This window comes from Pyrenophora tritici-repentis, chromosome 2, assembly GCF_003171515.1.
Source record: "Pyrenophora tritici-repentis strain M4 chromosome 2, whole genome shotgun sequence".
NCBI lineage: Eukaryota > Fungi > Ascomycota > Dothideomycetes > Pleosporales > Pleosporaceae > Pyrenophora > Pyrenophora tritici-repentis.
This window is the reverse complement of record NC_089391.1, coordinates 4,037,144-4,053,663: the sequence shown is the minus strand read 5'-3', so window position 1 is coordinate 4,053,663 and position 16,520 is coordinate 4,037,144. Positions and strand designations below refer to the sequence as shown.

General features: G+C 50.2%; 6 protein-coding genes across 6 annotated transcripts; 4 read left to right on the top strand and 2 right to left on the bottom strand.

Annotated features, from left to right (window-relative positions):
* Positions 1-75: 75 nt before the first annotated feature.
* Positions 76-1,905, bottom strand: PtrM4_070000 (MFS-1 multi-domain protein; the record flags this gene model as incomplete). The annotated part of the gene is made up of 7 exons (XM_001933670.2): positions 76-298; positions 353-714; positions 762-1,086; positions 1,137-1,253; positions 1,305-1,583; positions 1,632-1,773; positions 1,827-1,905. The coding sequence occupies 7 exons, from the start codon at positions 1,903-1,905 to the stop codon at positions 76-78; spliced, it is 1,527 nt and encodes a 508-aa protein (XP_001933705.1).
* A 2,978-nt stretch (positions 1,906-4,883) lies between these two features.
* On the top strand, positions 4,884-5,905 carry PtrM4_069990 (NadC, Nicotinate-nucleotide pyrophosphorylase; the record flags this gene model as incomplete). The annotated part of the gene is made up of 3 exons (XM_001933669.2): positions 4,884-5,054; positions 5,099-5,154; positions 5,221-5,905. The coding sequence occupies 3 exons, from the start codon at positions 4,884-4,886 to the stop codon at positions 5,903-5,905; spliced, it is 912 nt and encodes a 303-aa protein (XP_001933704.2).
* A 719-nt stretch (positions 5,906-6,624) lies between these two features.
* On the top strand, positions 6,625-7,740 carry PtrM4_069980 (uncharacterized protein; the record flags this gene model as incomplete). The annotated part of the gene is made up of 1 exon (XM_001933668.1): positions 6,625-7,740. The coding sequence occupies one exon, from the start codon at positions 6,625-6,627 to the stop codon at positions 7,738-7,740; it is 1,116 nt and encodes a 371-aa protein (XP_001933703.1).
* A 2,409-nt stretch (positions 7,741-10,149) lies between these two features.
* Positions 10,150-12,450, top strand: PtrM4_069970 (tyrosinase; the record flags this gene model as incomplete). The annotated part of the gene is made up of 2 exons (XM_001933667.2): positions 10,150-10,659; positions 10,708-12,450. 2 exons carry the CDS (start codon positions 10,150-10,152, stop codon positions 12,448-12,450), a joined length of 2,253 nt encoding a protein of 750 aa, XP_001933702.1.
* A 954-nt stretch (positions 12,451-13,404) lies between these two features.
* On the top strand, positions 13,405-15,005 carry PtrM4_069960 (histone acetyltransferase Spt10; the record flags this gene model as incomplete). Its single annotated transcript, XM_001933666.2, has 2 exons — positions 13,405-13,989; positions 14,037-15,005. 2 exons carry the CDS (start codon positions 13,405-13,407, stop codon positions 15,003-15,005), a joined length of 1,554 nt encoding a protein of 517 aa, XP_001933701.2.
* Positions 15,006-15,419: 414 nt separating this feature from the next.
* Positions 15,420-16,236, bottom strand: PtrM4_069950 (Mog1 domain containing protein; the record flags this gene model as incomplete). The annotated part of the gene is made up of 3 exons (XM_001933665.2): positions 15,420-15,705; positions 15,820-16,020; positions 16,163-16,236. 3 exons carry the CDS (start codon positions 16,234-16,236, stop codon positions 15,420-15,422), a joined length of 561 nt encoding a protein of 186 aa, XP_001933700.1.
* Positions 16,237-16,520: the final 284 nt, after the last annotated feature.

The following is a 16,520-nucleotide window of genomic DNA, read 5'->3' as shown; positions in this document are numbered from 1 at the left end:
TTGATTTCACTCAATATGCGAGTCATGACGATATATATGACATCGAGACGTCGTCTTGCACCCTAACATCCATATCTAGTGCATGTACCGGAACTCAGGATGTCGGTATCCGAGATCCTTGATTTGAGCTGCCGTTTTACCGGCAAGACGATGGTCTCGCTTGCCCAAGTCACGCTGCTTGTTTTCCCATTTGCAGTAGGCAATGCCAAACAAAGCGAGAATGAGAACACAAATTTGGCCGCACAAATTAATCGTGTGTCCGGTCGGGTACTTGGGCGCGTCGGTCGAAGTATATGTCCTACAGCACGTTAGTTGGCAAACTCTTGAATGCATGTCCACGAATTATACGTACCAAGTAGCGAGGATACCACCAGCGGTACCAAGAGTAACGACATACGCAGTCGAGACGGAGCGAATCGCAGGTCCTGCTGCATTGTTCGCAGACCATGCAAGAAAGCCAGGGCCCCCAGGAAAGGCACCGATAGTGATCAAAAAGATACCTCCGTACTTGACGTTGGGGTCCGTTGCCCATCGCATAATCGAAAATCCTGCGATCGCAGGAAGAGTGAAGATGGCAAGGTAAAGACCACGACGATTGGTCTTGTCCGAAATAAAGGCAACCGCGATAGCAATGACGCACGCGCAAACGTAGGGTGGCACCGAGTAGAGCTGCGATTTGGTGGCTGTCCAACCGAGATCTTTGAGAATAGTAGGCTAGCGACGTTAGCAAGGAAACCGTCTTGATAGCAATGCCAGCTTACCATGAATAGAGAGATTCCCTGTACAGTGATGTTGATGAAAAAGAAGCCCAGAGCACAAAAGTAATTGGTGATGTTAAGCATGGCCCTCTTGACGTGGTGCACCTCAGTTTTCTCGTTCTCGTCGGCTCCACCTCTGAGAACAAGTCGTTGTGTAGCAATCATTCGCTCGCGTTCCGTCAAAAACCAGCATTCTTCTGGACTGCTGGGCATGAGGAAGGGCGCGCCGAGGCCTATCAATATGGTGAGAAGCCCCTCGAAGAAAAAGATGTTACGCCAGGTGTGAATAATCATAGTCGATGCTCCCCACGGGGGAATACGCGCAAGTCTAGATCCAAATTAGGCGTGTACAAGACTCATTGTCGTCGGCGAACTTACACAGTAGCGAGTAGGCCACCAAAAGCCCCAGCCAAGGACGCGGCTGAAACATAGATACCAATGCGAAACAAGAGCTCGTTGCGTTTGTAGAAGCAAGTGATGAAGAATGCAAGGCCACTGCATAGTAATTGTAAGCGAGTGTTGAGGGGTGGAGCAAAAAGTACTTACGGCATAACACCACCTTCAAATACACCGAGACAAGCTCGTGCGGCCAGTAACCCTCCAAAGCTTTGCACAAAAGCGCTGCAAAGCGACACAAAGCCAAATCCACATACCAGCAGCGGCAAGTAGTATTTTGGGCCGAGCTTCTTGAGAAGAATATTGCTAGGCACCTCGACGAACATGTAAACAATGTAAAAGATCGACGTGACCCAGTTGAATCGAACTCCTCTGTTGAGATCTAGGTCTTTAGCCATACCTTGGATACGTGCATTTCCAACGTTTACCCTGTATATTGTTAATCAATGGTTATATAACCTAACACGGTCGTCCTACCGATCCAAGAAACACATCAAGTAGAGAAGTGTCGTAAGCGGTACTATGACGCGGTCCAGTTTGCGTCGGACCCTAATTTCTTCTTCTTCTGTCCAAGTGAAATCGACGTCTGTCGATCGATCGCTTCCATTTGCCTCATCATCTATAGAGATCTCATTAGTTGTCAGTGTGCAGAAGGACTAGGAACTAACATACAGATGACTTCCCCCTTCTCTAGCGAAGCAGGGGAGCGGTCTTGGCCAGCACCAATGGCTGTTACACCAAATTGTGTCATGTTGTTCAGAACAAGATACGACGTCGAGACGCAAAGAAGCGGCACAGGAATTTTCTTCGTTGTCTTGTGGCCCCACACACTCAAGTCTGGGGAAATGTTCCTGGAGTCTGGGGAAACGGATCTGGGGAACAACACAGCCCATATAAGAAGAACCAACTGCAACGGATCCCGATGAGCCAAGTCGTTACAACGGCGCGGGACGTAGGAAAGAAGAAATCGGCAGTTGCTTCAGTGGAGGAAGTCCGGCCATGTTTAGCCACCGTTCCCCTATCCCGGTAAAGTAACCGGCTTGGTGCCACAGGGACTACTCTTCATTGCGCATTACTGTACTGTATCGCCCCGATATAACAACGCTACGGCGTTGCCACTTACAAGCTCGCATGCTTGGCGTGTTGCGGGGGTCATTCTTGGCTGGCATGGGTTGACTCGTGAAGTAGGTATGCAAGGCTCGCTCGCGTCGCGAGCAGGCTCCTTTGTGGTCACGTCTAAACGCCATGCTTGGCAGAGCGGGACAGGTCTTCGGCAGATAATGTGATGAGTCTCTCAAACATGATCCGCCAAAGTCGTTCAGTCACCAAGTTGCTTGCTTTCGCACCTCATCTATAACGGGGCAACTACGGAGGGATAACGGGCGTAGTCTCCAAAAGGACTTTGATCACACGCTTTTTCTCGAACCAACTGCAAGCGAAATGACATCCTACGGGCAACGCTCAGATCTGCGACCATATCTGGATCTGGAGGAAGCTGTACCTTGTAGAGTAACTGTGACCGACCAGTTGCCCATTGCTGATCCAAGGGTCGGCTTTAGCGCATGCGGGTAACAGGCCATCCCCAGTGCGTCAGCACCAGAATCCGCTCGCTGATCAAGAATTTCGTACATGTTTCCGCGGATAGAATGGTAGCCTATAGTAGTTAAGCAACGCAACGCATGATAGAGCTTCTCCCACACTCGGTGCGGAATTGTGTTTGGGATTGGCTCGACCTGGCTCCGGTTGCGTCTGGACCAGTATTACCTGCTTGAGGCGCATGATGGCTGTGATGAGAAGTTTTCGAGCTGCATGAGTGGGAACAGGTTGTGGGGAATTCTTGGCAGCAATGTTGCCACAAATTTTATGGAGAATGCGAAAGGTGAAGTGAGGACAAGGCTGCCGCACTGGAACAAAAAGCAGCTGCCAAGCTGTCATCGCCAGACTAGGAAGGATTGAGACGGAACTATAACGCAACCAACAACACTACCTACGAATGCATCCACCTAGGTAACATAAAATACGTGACAAATACGTGACACTTTACTAGTACATGAAAGCTACTGTAGGCGCCAGACACGCATATTAGGAAAGGTATGGCGGGGTCTTACCTCCACTGTCGCTGTCGCCTATGTACTGTAGGTGCATCAGTGATTCTGGTTATCTGCATAACGACTTCCACTTGAAGCGTTTCCACAACTTGCTCCACTGCTGCACATTTCATCATCTCAACAATGTCCATTTCACGCGTAGTTTGCGAAAACCCTTGTACAAATACCCAACACATTCGCCGATAAGGGTGATTCGCTGTTCACCGTAGCGCGGCCTCCGTCGCCTCACAGATGCATCCAAAAGAGCTCCTACAGTCTCTTCAAGTGCATACAGTCCCGGTGTATGATGAGCAACATGAAATACCATAGCCGAGATTGATCTCCTGCTCCGTCACGTCCGGGACAGTAGTGTCTCTGCATAAGTACCGGTAGGTACATATGTGTCTACCTCGTATGTCCCATTATCCTCGGTCGCGGCTATCTGGTCCCATGACTCTACCTGGTATTCGGGTTCCGGTGCTAGTTAATGCACATGCGTAGCTCCCGGCTCCTATACTTCCAGCTTCTGTATCGTTCATCTTCTCTCGACCAAGATTCCCTGTCGCCACGTTCAGTGCCAAGCGCTCCAGGTACCGCCCAGAGATGCACAGCCGCTTCCTCGGGCTCACCAGCTAACCATAGCATGTATATATGTGATTTTTAATTCTGTTTATATTGCTCATCGATAGTGTCCTTGTAATGAGAACTGCCTCTGGCATTGCGGAGGGTTCTTCGGCCTTTTCGTCGTCGCTAGCTTATTTGTGGGTAGCGCGGCTTGTACCGTGTTTGTATGCATATGAATCTCGAGAAGGAGCTGGGTGATGTGTTAGGATGCGGATATGTGGACTGTGGAATCAGCAAGGTCTTTGCTAATGAGCGTCTAACCGGCAGTCAGTGAAAAAGCTCTTGCTTTGCATCAGTTTGTCACTTAAATCGCGGGCTGAGCTGCGCGCACAAATTCAGCGGCTACGATATTCCAGGTGGAAATGTGCTCTTTCGGATACCATGTCCGTCCTATTCCAACTTCCTTACCATCGATGCCCACGGCAAAGGTTGAGGTTGAGGTTGCCCGCAACTAGCTGCTCTATGCCTTGTCTGCAAATACTGTGATCCTGCTTCTGACCGCCTTTCTCACCAAAGCAATATATCCCAGTCAAGGGTATCCCGAGTTATATATTTCCCCAAAGCCACGGTTGATACGTGATAACGTGGGTAAGCACCTAATAAGCGTGTTTGGCGCCCATAGTGACCTTTTTACACTACTATGTCAAGCATTTCATGTCAACGCGGTGGTGGTGTAACGATCGGGGGGTTCGTGACGCGTTTGAGGAGGCGGGTATACGAGGGTTTTCTGAACAACGTCAAGAGCATTGGAGAGTACACTGACCAAGTATCACCGAGGCCAAAGAAGCTGACAGCCATAGTTCGTAGTGCTACCGAGGCAAACATGGAGACTAGGGAGACATGTCGTGATGATGTTTGAGTAGGAGGAAGTGAGCTGCGGAGCGCTTAGTGCCGGCAAGCATTGATGTCCGTAGTTCCGACCGACGTTCCGATGAAGCCCACCATTCACTCTCGCCACATCCTACTATCAAGCCTATCCCTGGAACCCACAGTTTAATACGACACAGAGTGCGGCAAAATGTCCAGAATCGAAGGTGCCCCAGCTCATGGTGCGGTAGCACATCTCCTACCCGAGACATACAAGAGATACGTTTCGGAATGGCTTGAAGAGGACACCCCGAGCTTCGACTATGGCGGCTTCGTTGTTGGTGAAGCTGTATCCGAGGCAAAGCTACTTGGGAAGAGTGAAGTGAGTAGCTTTGGCTTTGAAGCGGCCTGTACTGATTCCTGTAGGGTATTGTTGCTGGTGTGCCCTTCTTTAATGAAGTATTCCGCCAGCTCGGCTGCACGTAAGTCTTCCTTTATACTCTTCCATGTTACCACCTTGTGACAAATAACATATTGACATATATCAGTGTAGAATGGCATGTCGAAGAAGGTGCATCCTTTCAACCCATTACACATTGCGCCACCGTCCGTGGTCCAGTCCGCCACTTGCTTCTCGGCGAGCGCGTGGCACTCAACACATTGGCTCGCTGTTCCGGCATCGCTACCAAATCCAACCGATTGCTGAATCTCCTACGAAATGCTGGCTACCCGAACATTCTTGCTGGCACACGAAAGACCACGCCTGGCTTTCGACTTGTCGAGAAGTACGGCATGTTGATTGGAGGGGTAGATGCACATCGTGTGGATTTAAGCGCAATGACGATGCTGAAAGACAACCATATTGTTGCAGCAGGTAGCATTACCAACGCTGTAAGAGCTGCCAAAGCGGCAGGTGGCTTTGCGATCAAAGTCGAAGTCGAGTGTCAATCCTTCGAAGAGGCAGACGAAGCGATAGCGGCAGGTGCTGATATTGTCATGTTAGACAACTTCACTCCTGAAGGTGTACAAGTTGCCGCAAAAGACTTGAAGGATAAATGGGGGCGAGGAACTGGCGACAGGAAACATTTCTTGGTAGAGGTCAGTGGTGGGCTGACAGAGTACAACGTCGAGAAGTATGTTTGCGGAGACATTGATATTGTTAGTACGAGCAGCATACATCAGGGAGTACCGCATGTGGACTTTTCGCTCAAGATCGTACCTCAGAGTAAGTAGGGTAGCGGAGAAAGTATTACAACATAAACTACCGAATTACTCAGATAGCTAACGATAGCCAACGGCGATTATTATAAGTTTGAAAATTCAGTGGACATGTGATGAGTATGTTGACAGTCTTGGAGATATTGTTGTATCGCATACGATGATCCGAAGCGATCATGCTCATAGCTAATGAGTACTATCAAGGTACTCCAAGTAGGTTCTCAATAATCCCAAAGTCAACGGGAAAGGGGGTATGTGTAAGAGTGATTGTCAAGCAATCGATAAAACCACTTCACTGGCATGTTAGGTACCATTGTATGTTCATCGGGGTGACATGAATCACTTAACATCTTAGTATACGAAAATCATTGTAGGCGCCAGATATGCCTATCACGAATGGACTACGGTTACTCACACTGTAGCTGTCAACTATTTTATGTCGCCCAGATGTGTCCATTTATCTCTTGAACCATTCCTTATCGATGCCTCTTTCATTCACATTCACCATGCGCCATTTCGTGGCGCAACTAGAGCGTTCTATTGTTCCCGCACAATGACAACAAAGAACCCAGATCTATTGTACCAACGAAATCTTATGACCACGGTTTCACATGCATTGTAATACCATAGCGTGCTCTCGTGTCACGTACTAAGTCAGTACTCGATTTCATTCCTACCTCACCTCTATTTTTCTACAACACACCGCGATCCTTACCATTCCTCAGCAAAACATCATGCTTTCCTTCTCACGTCTTGCAGCGAGTGTGCTGGCCGCACTCGTCACCTTGAGCAGCGCTCAGGATAACCGAACCGTACAAGCTGGAGCTTACATATTGACGGATGACCTTTCTTACGAAAAATTTTTCTCGGCTTTTGACTTCTACAACGGCACAGACCCCACAAAAGGGTTTGTTCAATACCAGAACCGGGACGACGCTATTAATCAGGGACTAGTTGGATATCTGGAGGATACCAAGTCTGTCTACATTGGCGTGGACTACACGACAAAGGATCCTTCTGGCCGCGCCTCGGTTCGCTTGGAGAGCAAGAAAAGCTTCAACGAGGGTCTGCTCATCGCCGACATTCGTCATATGCCCGCCTCTGTTTGTGGAACTTGGTTGGCCATGTGGATGCTGTCATCTTCAGCAGAGTGGCCGAACGGTGGAGAGATCGACATCATTGAAGGAGTGAACGACTACGACTCAAATTCCGCTACACTTCATACCTCCAAGGGGTGTATGATTGACAACGCCACAGCACCCACCGGTGGTTCTGGAGGTACTGGGGATGTCAATGCGCCATTCACTGGTCTTATGACTACAGATGACTGCGATGTCAATGCACTAGGCCAAGGGAAGAACGTGGGTTGTTCGATCCATGCCCCAACCACTATGCCTGGTCGACAGATAAGTGGTAGCGGCGGTACTGACACAAGCGATGGAGAAGTGGCTTTCCCTTCTTATGGTACCGACTTCAACAAGGCTTCCGGCGGCGTCTACGCTGTGGAATGGACATCGACATCCATCTCAGTCTGGTTCTTCCCACGAAACTCACCTACCTTCAACCAACACTTTTCGTCCAATACCACAGCACTCAACCCCTCTTCTTGGGATACGCCTATGGCGCATTTCTCAGGTAGTGGCTGCGATTTCACACAGCGTTTCAAGGACCTCAAAATCGTTTTCAACACTGATTTTTGTGGCGAGTGGGCGGGTAAAGAGTGGGACACATGCGCGAAGAAGACTGGCGTCTCCACTTGCAATGCCTATGTGCAGAACAACCCAGATGCCTTTCAGGAGGCTTATTGGGAGGTTGCGGGATTGAAGTGGTTTCAAAAGGCTGCTAGTTAGAAGCGTGACACGATTGCTCCTTTGCCTAGGCACGAGGAGACAGCCTGACCTCAGGCTAGTAGTTGGCTTTTCTGGTTTTCTGGTAGGTATAAGATTGTTAGTTGTGTGGCCTGCTGCTAAGCCAAGTGCGAACTGTAACGTAGCTATAGTTTCCGCTTCTTAGACGCGTTTCTTTTGGTCTGTGATATATTGGCAATCTATAGTATATTTATATATTTTCAAGCCAGATATTTTTCCGTGCATTTCATTTCTTGCTATTCGTTATAAGTTGGACAAGTTGTAATCACACACTGAGGCGTAAGACGATGTTATGACGCATACGTAATGTTATATGATGGTAGCCAGGCGATTATTACTCTGCTATAGTTGCTTACTGTGCTGATCGTATTCTCCAAAAAGCAGTTGTCGCCGATCTTTGGACAATAAAAGGGCCCGAATAGGCTGATGACGGCGTACACCACCTTTCGAGCGTCTCCAGTTTTGTCGTCAAGACCGGTGAATTGTGTTTTACCGGAAGGCTATATATGCCCCTATTGATAGTTATTGCTCTTGACGTATCTGGGCCATTAGTTTGGGGACGAAGAAACAAGCACTGTCAAGCATTCGATTGCCGTCAGCCCTGACTGAATTCGGTCAGTCCCGAGGAAGGAAAAAGAGATGGATAGGTAGAGTGGACTCGCTGCTGCAAAAGCAAGGCGGAAGCATGACATCAAGGGCGGTGCTGACGCAGGAAACACGCGTTGTAAGTAGTTGCGTAGTTTTCGGCCGCCTATCCCTCGGCGGGCTCGTGGCACATGTCGCCCCTCCCCCGTTTGTGGAGAGGCCACCCCCTCGCATCTTACCGCGAGTTGGCAAATCTGATGGCTCAAGGTGCCGAGATGCCGTCAGAGCTGGGCAATGCCGAATATGAACCGATGAGAGCTGACTGCAAATTGACAAAAGCCCGCATCTAGTGGCTATGTTCGGGCGCAAAGGTCTCGAAGGGCCTACGATAGCCGTGGGTTCACGAGCGTCGGTCGGTAACCTTGTTCGGACTCGCGTGGTAAAAGTATACCCACAAGTTGCAAAGCTTGAGTCGATACCAAGCTCAATTCGCATGCGGAAAATAGGAGGGTTGAAACAACGACGGTTGACATGAAGGTGAGAGTGGAACCATGGCTGCAGATCAATGCCCTGGTGAAACACCCTTGCCAGGCCCGTGTTCCTGCATAAGTTTGACCAACAAGCGAGCCGATGGGAAGGCACGATGGACGGCAGTGGACGAGGAAACGGGGCCATGGGCTTTTTGCCTCTTTCCAATGGCAAACGGATATTACATGGCAATAAATGTGGGTATGTTTACTGTAGGTTCCCAATGTAAGCAAATGGTGCTGATAAAGATAGACATGAGCATGGCGACGAGATAAGGATGCGCGCGTTGATCAGGGTCAAGGGTGGCGCAAACGGCCGGAGCGACGTCCGGTCGAGGTGCAATCAAAGAGTGCGAGCTGTGGATGTAAAAGTGGACGCGTGGTGCAGACACAAGACAGACATTGATGCAGCGGCGGATGCAGGTGGGAGCAAGCCCGAGAGAGCGTGGCTGTGCAGGTTGGCAATTGGCAAGAGAGATGAGAGAATGATGGCGAGCGATAGAGAAAGTGGAGAGTGCCATGGGCCACTTTCGGTGCGGCAGCAGTTGCATTACATAAGTACATGCTACCACACGTATGCGACGTCTGAGGTACTCGACTGCGACGTTTCTTTCTTCCACGTTCTATCACTAACATCAGAGCATCGTCACACCACTACCACCACACTGTCCTGGACCAGCTCTCCGCCATCTCCGACCGTGTGCCCCCCGAGGGAGGCGTACATTGGCGCCAGGCGGCTCCCACGCAATACAACTCGCCGTGGACCGGGCGCACGACGTCTTGGCCGTATTCGGCCAAGTCAGGGGCAATTGTTGGCGACGCCGTGTTTCGATGCCGCCCGGGGCCCTTTGGATCCCCACCGACTCATCTGCTTCACCCAATCACTCGCACATGGCTACTGACGCTGCCCCGAATACGATTAACCCCCGCCAAGCGCAGTCGCTTGCGGGCCAAATAGGCACCTCTCAGCATGGGCGTGCGCCGACTCGAGCATGGACTGGGAATAGCATGTTTCGATATATCTTACTGCTGACCTCTCGCCCCTGCTCCATTTGCGCCGCAACTCTGATTCCTCGTTTGTCTTCGACGTCGAGGTTTCTGACCGAACGCAAGACATTTCTTTTACAGACCTCTGGACTTGATCCAACGGTCGTTACGCTCTTTAGCCTTGCTTTTTTCTAATTCCTTCTTGCTTCTCCAGCTCTACGACAAGACCGTTGGCTGCCCCTGGCCATTCTATTCTTCAATCCGAGCCGCAAAAGCACCACGGCCTTCCATCATGGCCAACTTCAGCAAGCCCGCGGGTCTTTTGACTGTGCTCTTCACCCTCTTCGCCCTCATTCAATTCACCGCTGCCTTCCAGCATGGCTCCTCTCATCATCAGCATCTCGCTCGTGACGACGCCGAAATCCTGGCCCGCATCGACAAGCTTAGTCAGGAGGTTCAAAAGCGCCAGTCTCAAGCCTACATAGTCATCACCGGTGTATGCAGTACCGGTTGGAATAACGAGGCCAAGTGCAATCCCGGTAGCCAAGCCGCTCCTCGTTTGGAGGTACGCGAAATGGCGCGCAACAGCGATCAATTCAACTTGTTCCTGCTCGGCATGGAGAGGTTCCAGGCCAAGGACAAGAATGACCCTTTGTCGTATTACAAAGTTGCCAGTGTTCACGGCCGTCCTTTCGTAACCTACAACAACTTCCCTACACCTCTCTTGAACCAGGCCGGTTTCTGCCCTCACGCCGCCACTATTTTCGCTCCATGGCATAGGCCCTTTGTTGCTCTCTTCGAGGTACGTTTATCGAGAGAATTGTAATCACCTATGCTAACCATCTCCCAGCAAGCCTTGTACCTTTGCGTACTTGAAGTCATTGCCGAGTTCCCTTCCAATCAGCAGCAGCATTTGAGGGAGGTCGCCTCTACATTGCGTCTTCCATACTGGGATTGGGCCTCCACTCGCAACGACCGCTCCGTCGCTAGCATGCTTACGGATCAATTCGTTGGCGTCACCAAGGCCCAAGGACCTGTTCGAATTGTCAATCCGCTTTACAAGTACAACATGGGTACCTATCCAACCGAACTGGGCCCTGGACCATGGAACAGTTTCCCCGAGACTCTTCGTCGCCCGCTCGGCAACCCCACTCGCAGTAACAACAACGAAATGGTGGCTCGCTTCGAGTCTGCGCGCACTTCTATGGCCAACCGTGTCTTTGACTTGTTCGCCAGCAAAGCTTCTTGGGGCGATGTCACTTCTGCAGGTATCGGTGTGCGCACTCAATCGAGCGGTGGTGGCGTGGACAGTTTCGAGTCTCTGCACGATCTTGTTCACAATATCGCTGGTGGTGAATCTGGTGGTACCATGTATTACCTTGATCGCTCTGCTTTCGACCCCATGTTTTGGCTGCATCATTGCAACATTGATCGATTGGTTGACATGTATCACTACGTTTCTCCCAATACCTGGATGTCTCCCGGCAACATCAGATTCCCCATGGCGCAATGGAACCAGGGTGAACCCAAGAACCAATACACTCCTTTGAAGCCCTGGACCAAGGATACCCGCGGCACTTACTTTACTGCTATGGATCTCAAGGATACGCGTGTATTCAACTACTACTACCCCGAGACCAGCGACCGTTCCGCCCAGCAAGTAATCCAAGCTGTCAACAGGCTATACGGTTCAAACGGTAGGTCCCTTAGCAAGCGTGATGGTGCTGCTGCTTTCGGCCCTACTGGTCAATATCTCGGACGCGACATTGTGGAGGGTGACTACCACACTGTCCTTTCTATTATCGCTGACAAGTACGCGATGACTGGATCCTACACCATCCATTGCTTCGTCGGAAAGCCCGAAAGCAACTCCACTGCACCTTATCCTCTTGCGAACTCTACTTCGCCCCGCCCGGTTGGAAGCTCTACTGCATCTGCCACTTCGCCTCTCAGCACTGGAACAGCTCCTTACAGCAACAACACTGACGCCGACTACGACCCGTCTACCGATTTCACTCAATGGTCTAGCTATGTTGGTTCTTTTGGTGTCCTCGGTGCGTCAATGAAGGGTGGTGCCAACTCTTCCCAACCCGTCATGATTGAGGGTTCCCTTCCTTTGACCACGTGCCTTCAAGGCAAGGAAGCCAAGGGTGAACTTGAATCTCTACGTCCCGAGCACGTTGGACCTTACCTAAAGGAAAACCTTTACTACAAGGTCGTTGGTCTAGATGGCGAAATTGACCCGGACACCATCCCCAACTTCCACGTCAGCGTCAGGTCCAACCCAGCCAAGCCCGCAGCCTCCCCAGATGAGCTCCCCGATTTGAGTGCACCTGCCGAGACTCTCCATGAAGCTACTGCACACCTACCCGCTGGAAAGCCATTTACGTACATCCCCAGCGCCATCGACATCCCGCTGCCCGATACATCGGAATACATGCAGCCTAGCAGCGATGGCACACACCCCAAGAGCCCCAGCAACGGTGTCTTCCCTTACCCATCTATGCCTTGGGAGGAGAATGGCTACTGTGTCAGTGAACAAACGATTGAGTATGTTGACCCGCAAGGCAACTTCCTCTACTCTTCCATGTAAGGTAGTTCCTGCCCAAGTGGGAAATGATGGGATAGAAGGGGAAGATGAGTTGTGCTTGTGTGTACGAAGGATCCTTTTACATAATACCTTTTCGCAATGTATATTTGATACGAGAATTTTGTTTCCTTTTTTACACAGTGTCATTGGTATATCCCAAGGTTTAAGCAGGAATGTCAGCATCTCTTAGCGTCGCAATTGTATCTCATTTTGCAATCCTTGGGAGTATGAGTCGCGTGGATTGACAAGCCTGCACTTTGGGTGAGTAGGCTTCGCAAGTTGTTTCAGTTGATGCTAGTAGTTACACCTATGTCTATGGAGTATCTAGGTGATGTCCTTGGTCGAACTTACGTAGTGCCTAAATATAAGCACCAGTCTGCCAACTCTAATGTCGTTCAATATATTGATTCCGTGACGAGTCAACTCAAGGAACCTTGTGTGATGTTTGATAAGAAACGTGACTTCAGTAGCACCTGAACACGAAATACTCAACACCCTCGTGTGCACAAGCTACTATAGGTATATCATGAATAGAACATCGGGGTTTACCGATACTTTCGCTGTCAAGTATTTTACGTCACCTACGCGATAGCATGTCCAGAGACTACAGCTTCACAAATCACAGTCACAGGGCAACTAAGGGGCCCAGGACGCAAGTGAGGGAAGATGACTGTGATTGGTCGTCCTTAGCGATGCGCTAGAAGCACGTCTGGCAGGCGGGCAGCGCGAGCACCACATCACGGCAGTATCTCTCATCCTGCTTGACGATCTCTAGGCCTCAGGTACCACGCGGTAAGTCATACACCATCTTGTTCGCAACATTGAACCATGTGGAGCACGTCTACACCCCACTGCGCTAGCATGTCGTGGTCCCTGGCGTTATTGCCATCTCACTCTGAGATTAGCGCAAGCATTTCACTCGACCCCATCATGTAGCTTGACATTTACACTTTTACGATGCTAATCGCGTATCAGGACAACTCAAACTCTATCGCCCACGTCCGTCCGCCCGCGATGCCTGCAATGCTAGATGATCCGAGTGCGCCTGTCGTATACAGAACGTCGGGCGACGTGCCGTATCCCCCGCCTGGTGGCCCGCTACCTGTGGGCATTGCCCCGGGTCAAGTGATCCTGCGCGACCGTGTCACTACCGCGACCATTATACCCTTTTCTGCGCCGAATCAAGTACCTCTCACACTGTTGGCATATCTATGCGACCAATTAGGCCGCGAGATTGAAAAGGGCGACACGTACCCTATGGTTGAGCCGCTTTCTCTCGACGACTTTGGTCCATACTGGTTCGGCGTCTTTGGCGCTATCATGCTGATCGGCGAAATACAAGATGGGAGAGCACTGCACGAGATGGCGCGCCAAGGTTGCGACTGGGAAAGGGAGTGCTTAGGGAGTTTCTACATCAAGCCCAACTATCCAGGACGGTCGAGCCATGTCTGCAACGGCGGGTTTCTAGTCACGGATGCATCGCGTAATCGGGGCGTTGGTCGCTTGATGGGCGAGACATATCTGGACTGGGCTCCTAAGCTGGTGAGATTCATAACTCGGGCTATACAGAACTTGGCTGACATGTCTAGGGCTACACCTACTCCGTCTTTAACCTCGTATACGAAACCAATGTCGCTTCCTGTCGTATATGGGATGCTCTCGGCTTCAAGCGCATCGGTCGTGTCAAAGGCTGCGGTAACCTCAAGTCGTATCCTGGTGAACTGGTTGATGCCATTATATATGGGCGTGACTTGGGTCAAGATGACGAATTCGTGTCAGAGGAACGCTTTGACAAGATCCGCTTCTATTTAAAGAACGGTAAATACCCAAATGGTGCCGATAGAGCGGAGAAAAGCCGTCTCCGTAGTGCGGCGACGCACTACAAGCTCACACCTGGCAAAGACGACGAGCCTGACAGATTGTGGCTCAAAGGCAAAGAAGTCATTCCGGACCCCAAGCAGCAATACGAGCTTGCGCGGGAGATACATCACAAACACCATGGTGGTATTAATAAGACAACTGCAGCCATTGCGGAGATATATCATTGGGTTCGCATAAAGGAGACAGTCAGTCAGGTCATTCGTAACTGTCCTGTATGCAGTGAGATGAACAAGGGCCTTTCTGCCATGCGACAGGGACAAAACCAGGCGCGAGCAGAAGGACGATCGAGCTCAAGCTTCTTACATTCTACCAACACTCAACCCCCACTAACTCCCACCCCGCCGAGCCTCTTTTCACCATCTCAGCCTCCACGTCGCTCCGACTCGCCGAGTTCCCAGCTCCAACTTGAAGCCTCACAGCACCAGGGTTCCTTTGGACGGTTTTCACAACACAACCAGTACGATATGCCGGTCGATCCCGCGCTCATGGAGGATGTACAAACTGTGAACAGTCTTGCAGATCTTCCGCCTTCGCCGTTCCTCGCTGCTCAAAGTGCGAACAGTTTGCCGCAGTTAGGCCATCTCGAGCAGCATGTTGATCCAAGCTTGAATGAGCGGGCGCCCACTGCTGCCGAGGAAATGCGGAGAAGGTTGAACCGGGCTAATCAGTACAACTAAATGATGACGTATGGCTACATGGGTTTGATGTATCAGGATGGTAAAATCATTTTTCTTACAGCGATGGCGTTTTAGGAAAGGGAGTATACGAACACGATGTTGGCATGCATGTGAAAAATGAATAACAGCGTGGACTATACCCAAGACATAATAATGACTGGTACGAATCATGAGGAACTTGTAGTTGGAAACAAGATCTAGTCACATATGAGTGATAGATTTGAGCTACTTGCAAGAAAGTGAGGAAGAGATTCGGGTCTATGAACACGCCTCTAGTAGTAGCATGTATATGTTACTGTTACGAGACATTCATGTTGGTTATTGCTATCCAAGTCTTGACACATACTCATCCCTCTAATTCTCAAATTTACATCTTCCCTTGCCCTGATCCACTTCAGTCCCTCACAATCCCCATCATCCCTCAAACAAGCCCCACTCCTTGACCTCAAACGTCTCCAAGACCTTCTCCCTGACCAGCTTACTACTCCTCATCAGCTCCGTCTCTTGCTGTCCCATAGCAGGCTTCTCGTATTCACCGGGATAATGGGGCACATTGATGGTAATCAAGATATCTGTCTCCTGCTCTTTGAGACGAAGAAGAAGGAGGTGGATAAATGTGTATTCCGGGGTTTTGCGGTTAGGATGGGGGTTGATTGATGGAGGAGTTTGCACAAAAGAGAGGGTTAAGAGGGGGGTTGATCTGTAGGGAGGATATTAGCGATCTTCTTTAGTAATCGTGGTACAGTTTCCACGAAAACAGTACTTTTCCCACCCCCGATAGAAGACACACAAGTGAGGAAACAAAGTAACATACGGCAAACTCTTCATGCTCGCACCAACTTGCTCAACCACCGTCGTTGCATCATCCGTTCCATCTACCAAATCGGCAAAATGGTACTGCAACGCCTCTTCATCACTGGATTTGTCCACGTATTCCAGGATCTCAACTACTATAGATGAGTATCCGCTGTTGTCGAGGTAGACTTCTTGGTTATCGGGGATTTGGCGGATTTGTCTGCATCGAGTTTAGTATGGGATAGCTTGAAGGAGCGCAAGGGGGTAATTTCGGATATGGCGAGGGATCATGCTTGCGTAGATGTTGCCAAGGGAAAAAGGTACCGGGATGTGGGGGGGAAATTGGTTATGGGAAAACTTACGATGCGTCGGCAAAGCTGGAGGGGAGGTCGACAGTTATAGCGCCGCCGTAGAGGGGGGTATTTGTGAATTCCATGGTTGTTGTCGGGGGGTGTTTGGGATGTGTAGGATGTTTCGGATGTCGTGCTGGAGTGTGGGTTCTTATGTTGTGGATTTGGCGTTGGTTGTGGTGAGGGTTGTGTTAGGTAGCTACAGGCAGCTTCAGGCACCACTGATATGGGTACCTAGCCCAGGTAGCACAACGCAGGATAAATGTTTTTGATATGATTTTGGTATAGTGAATGTTTACATATATCGTCATGACTTGCGTACATGGCATATGATTTTTTTTACTTCACATGCGACACGGTGGATGCGCAC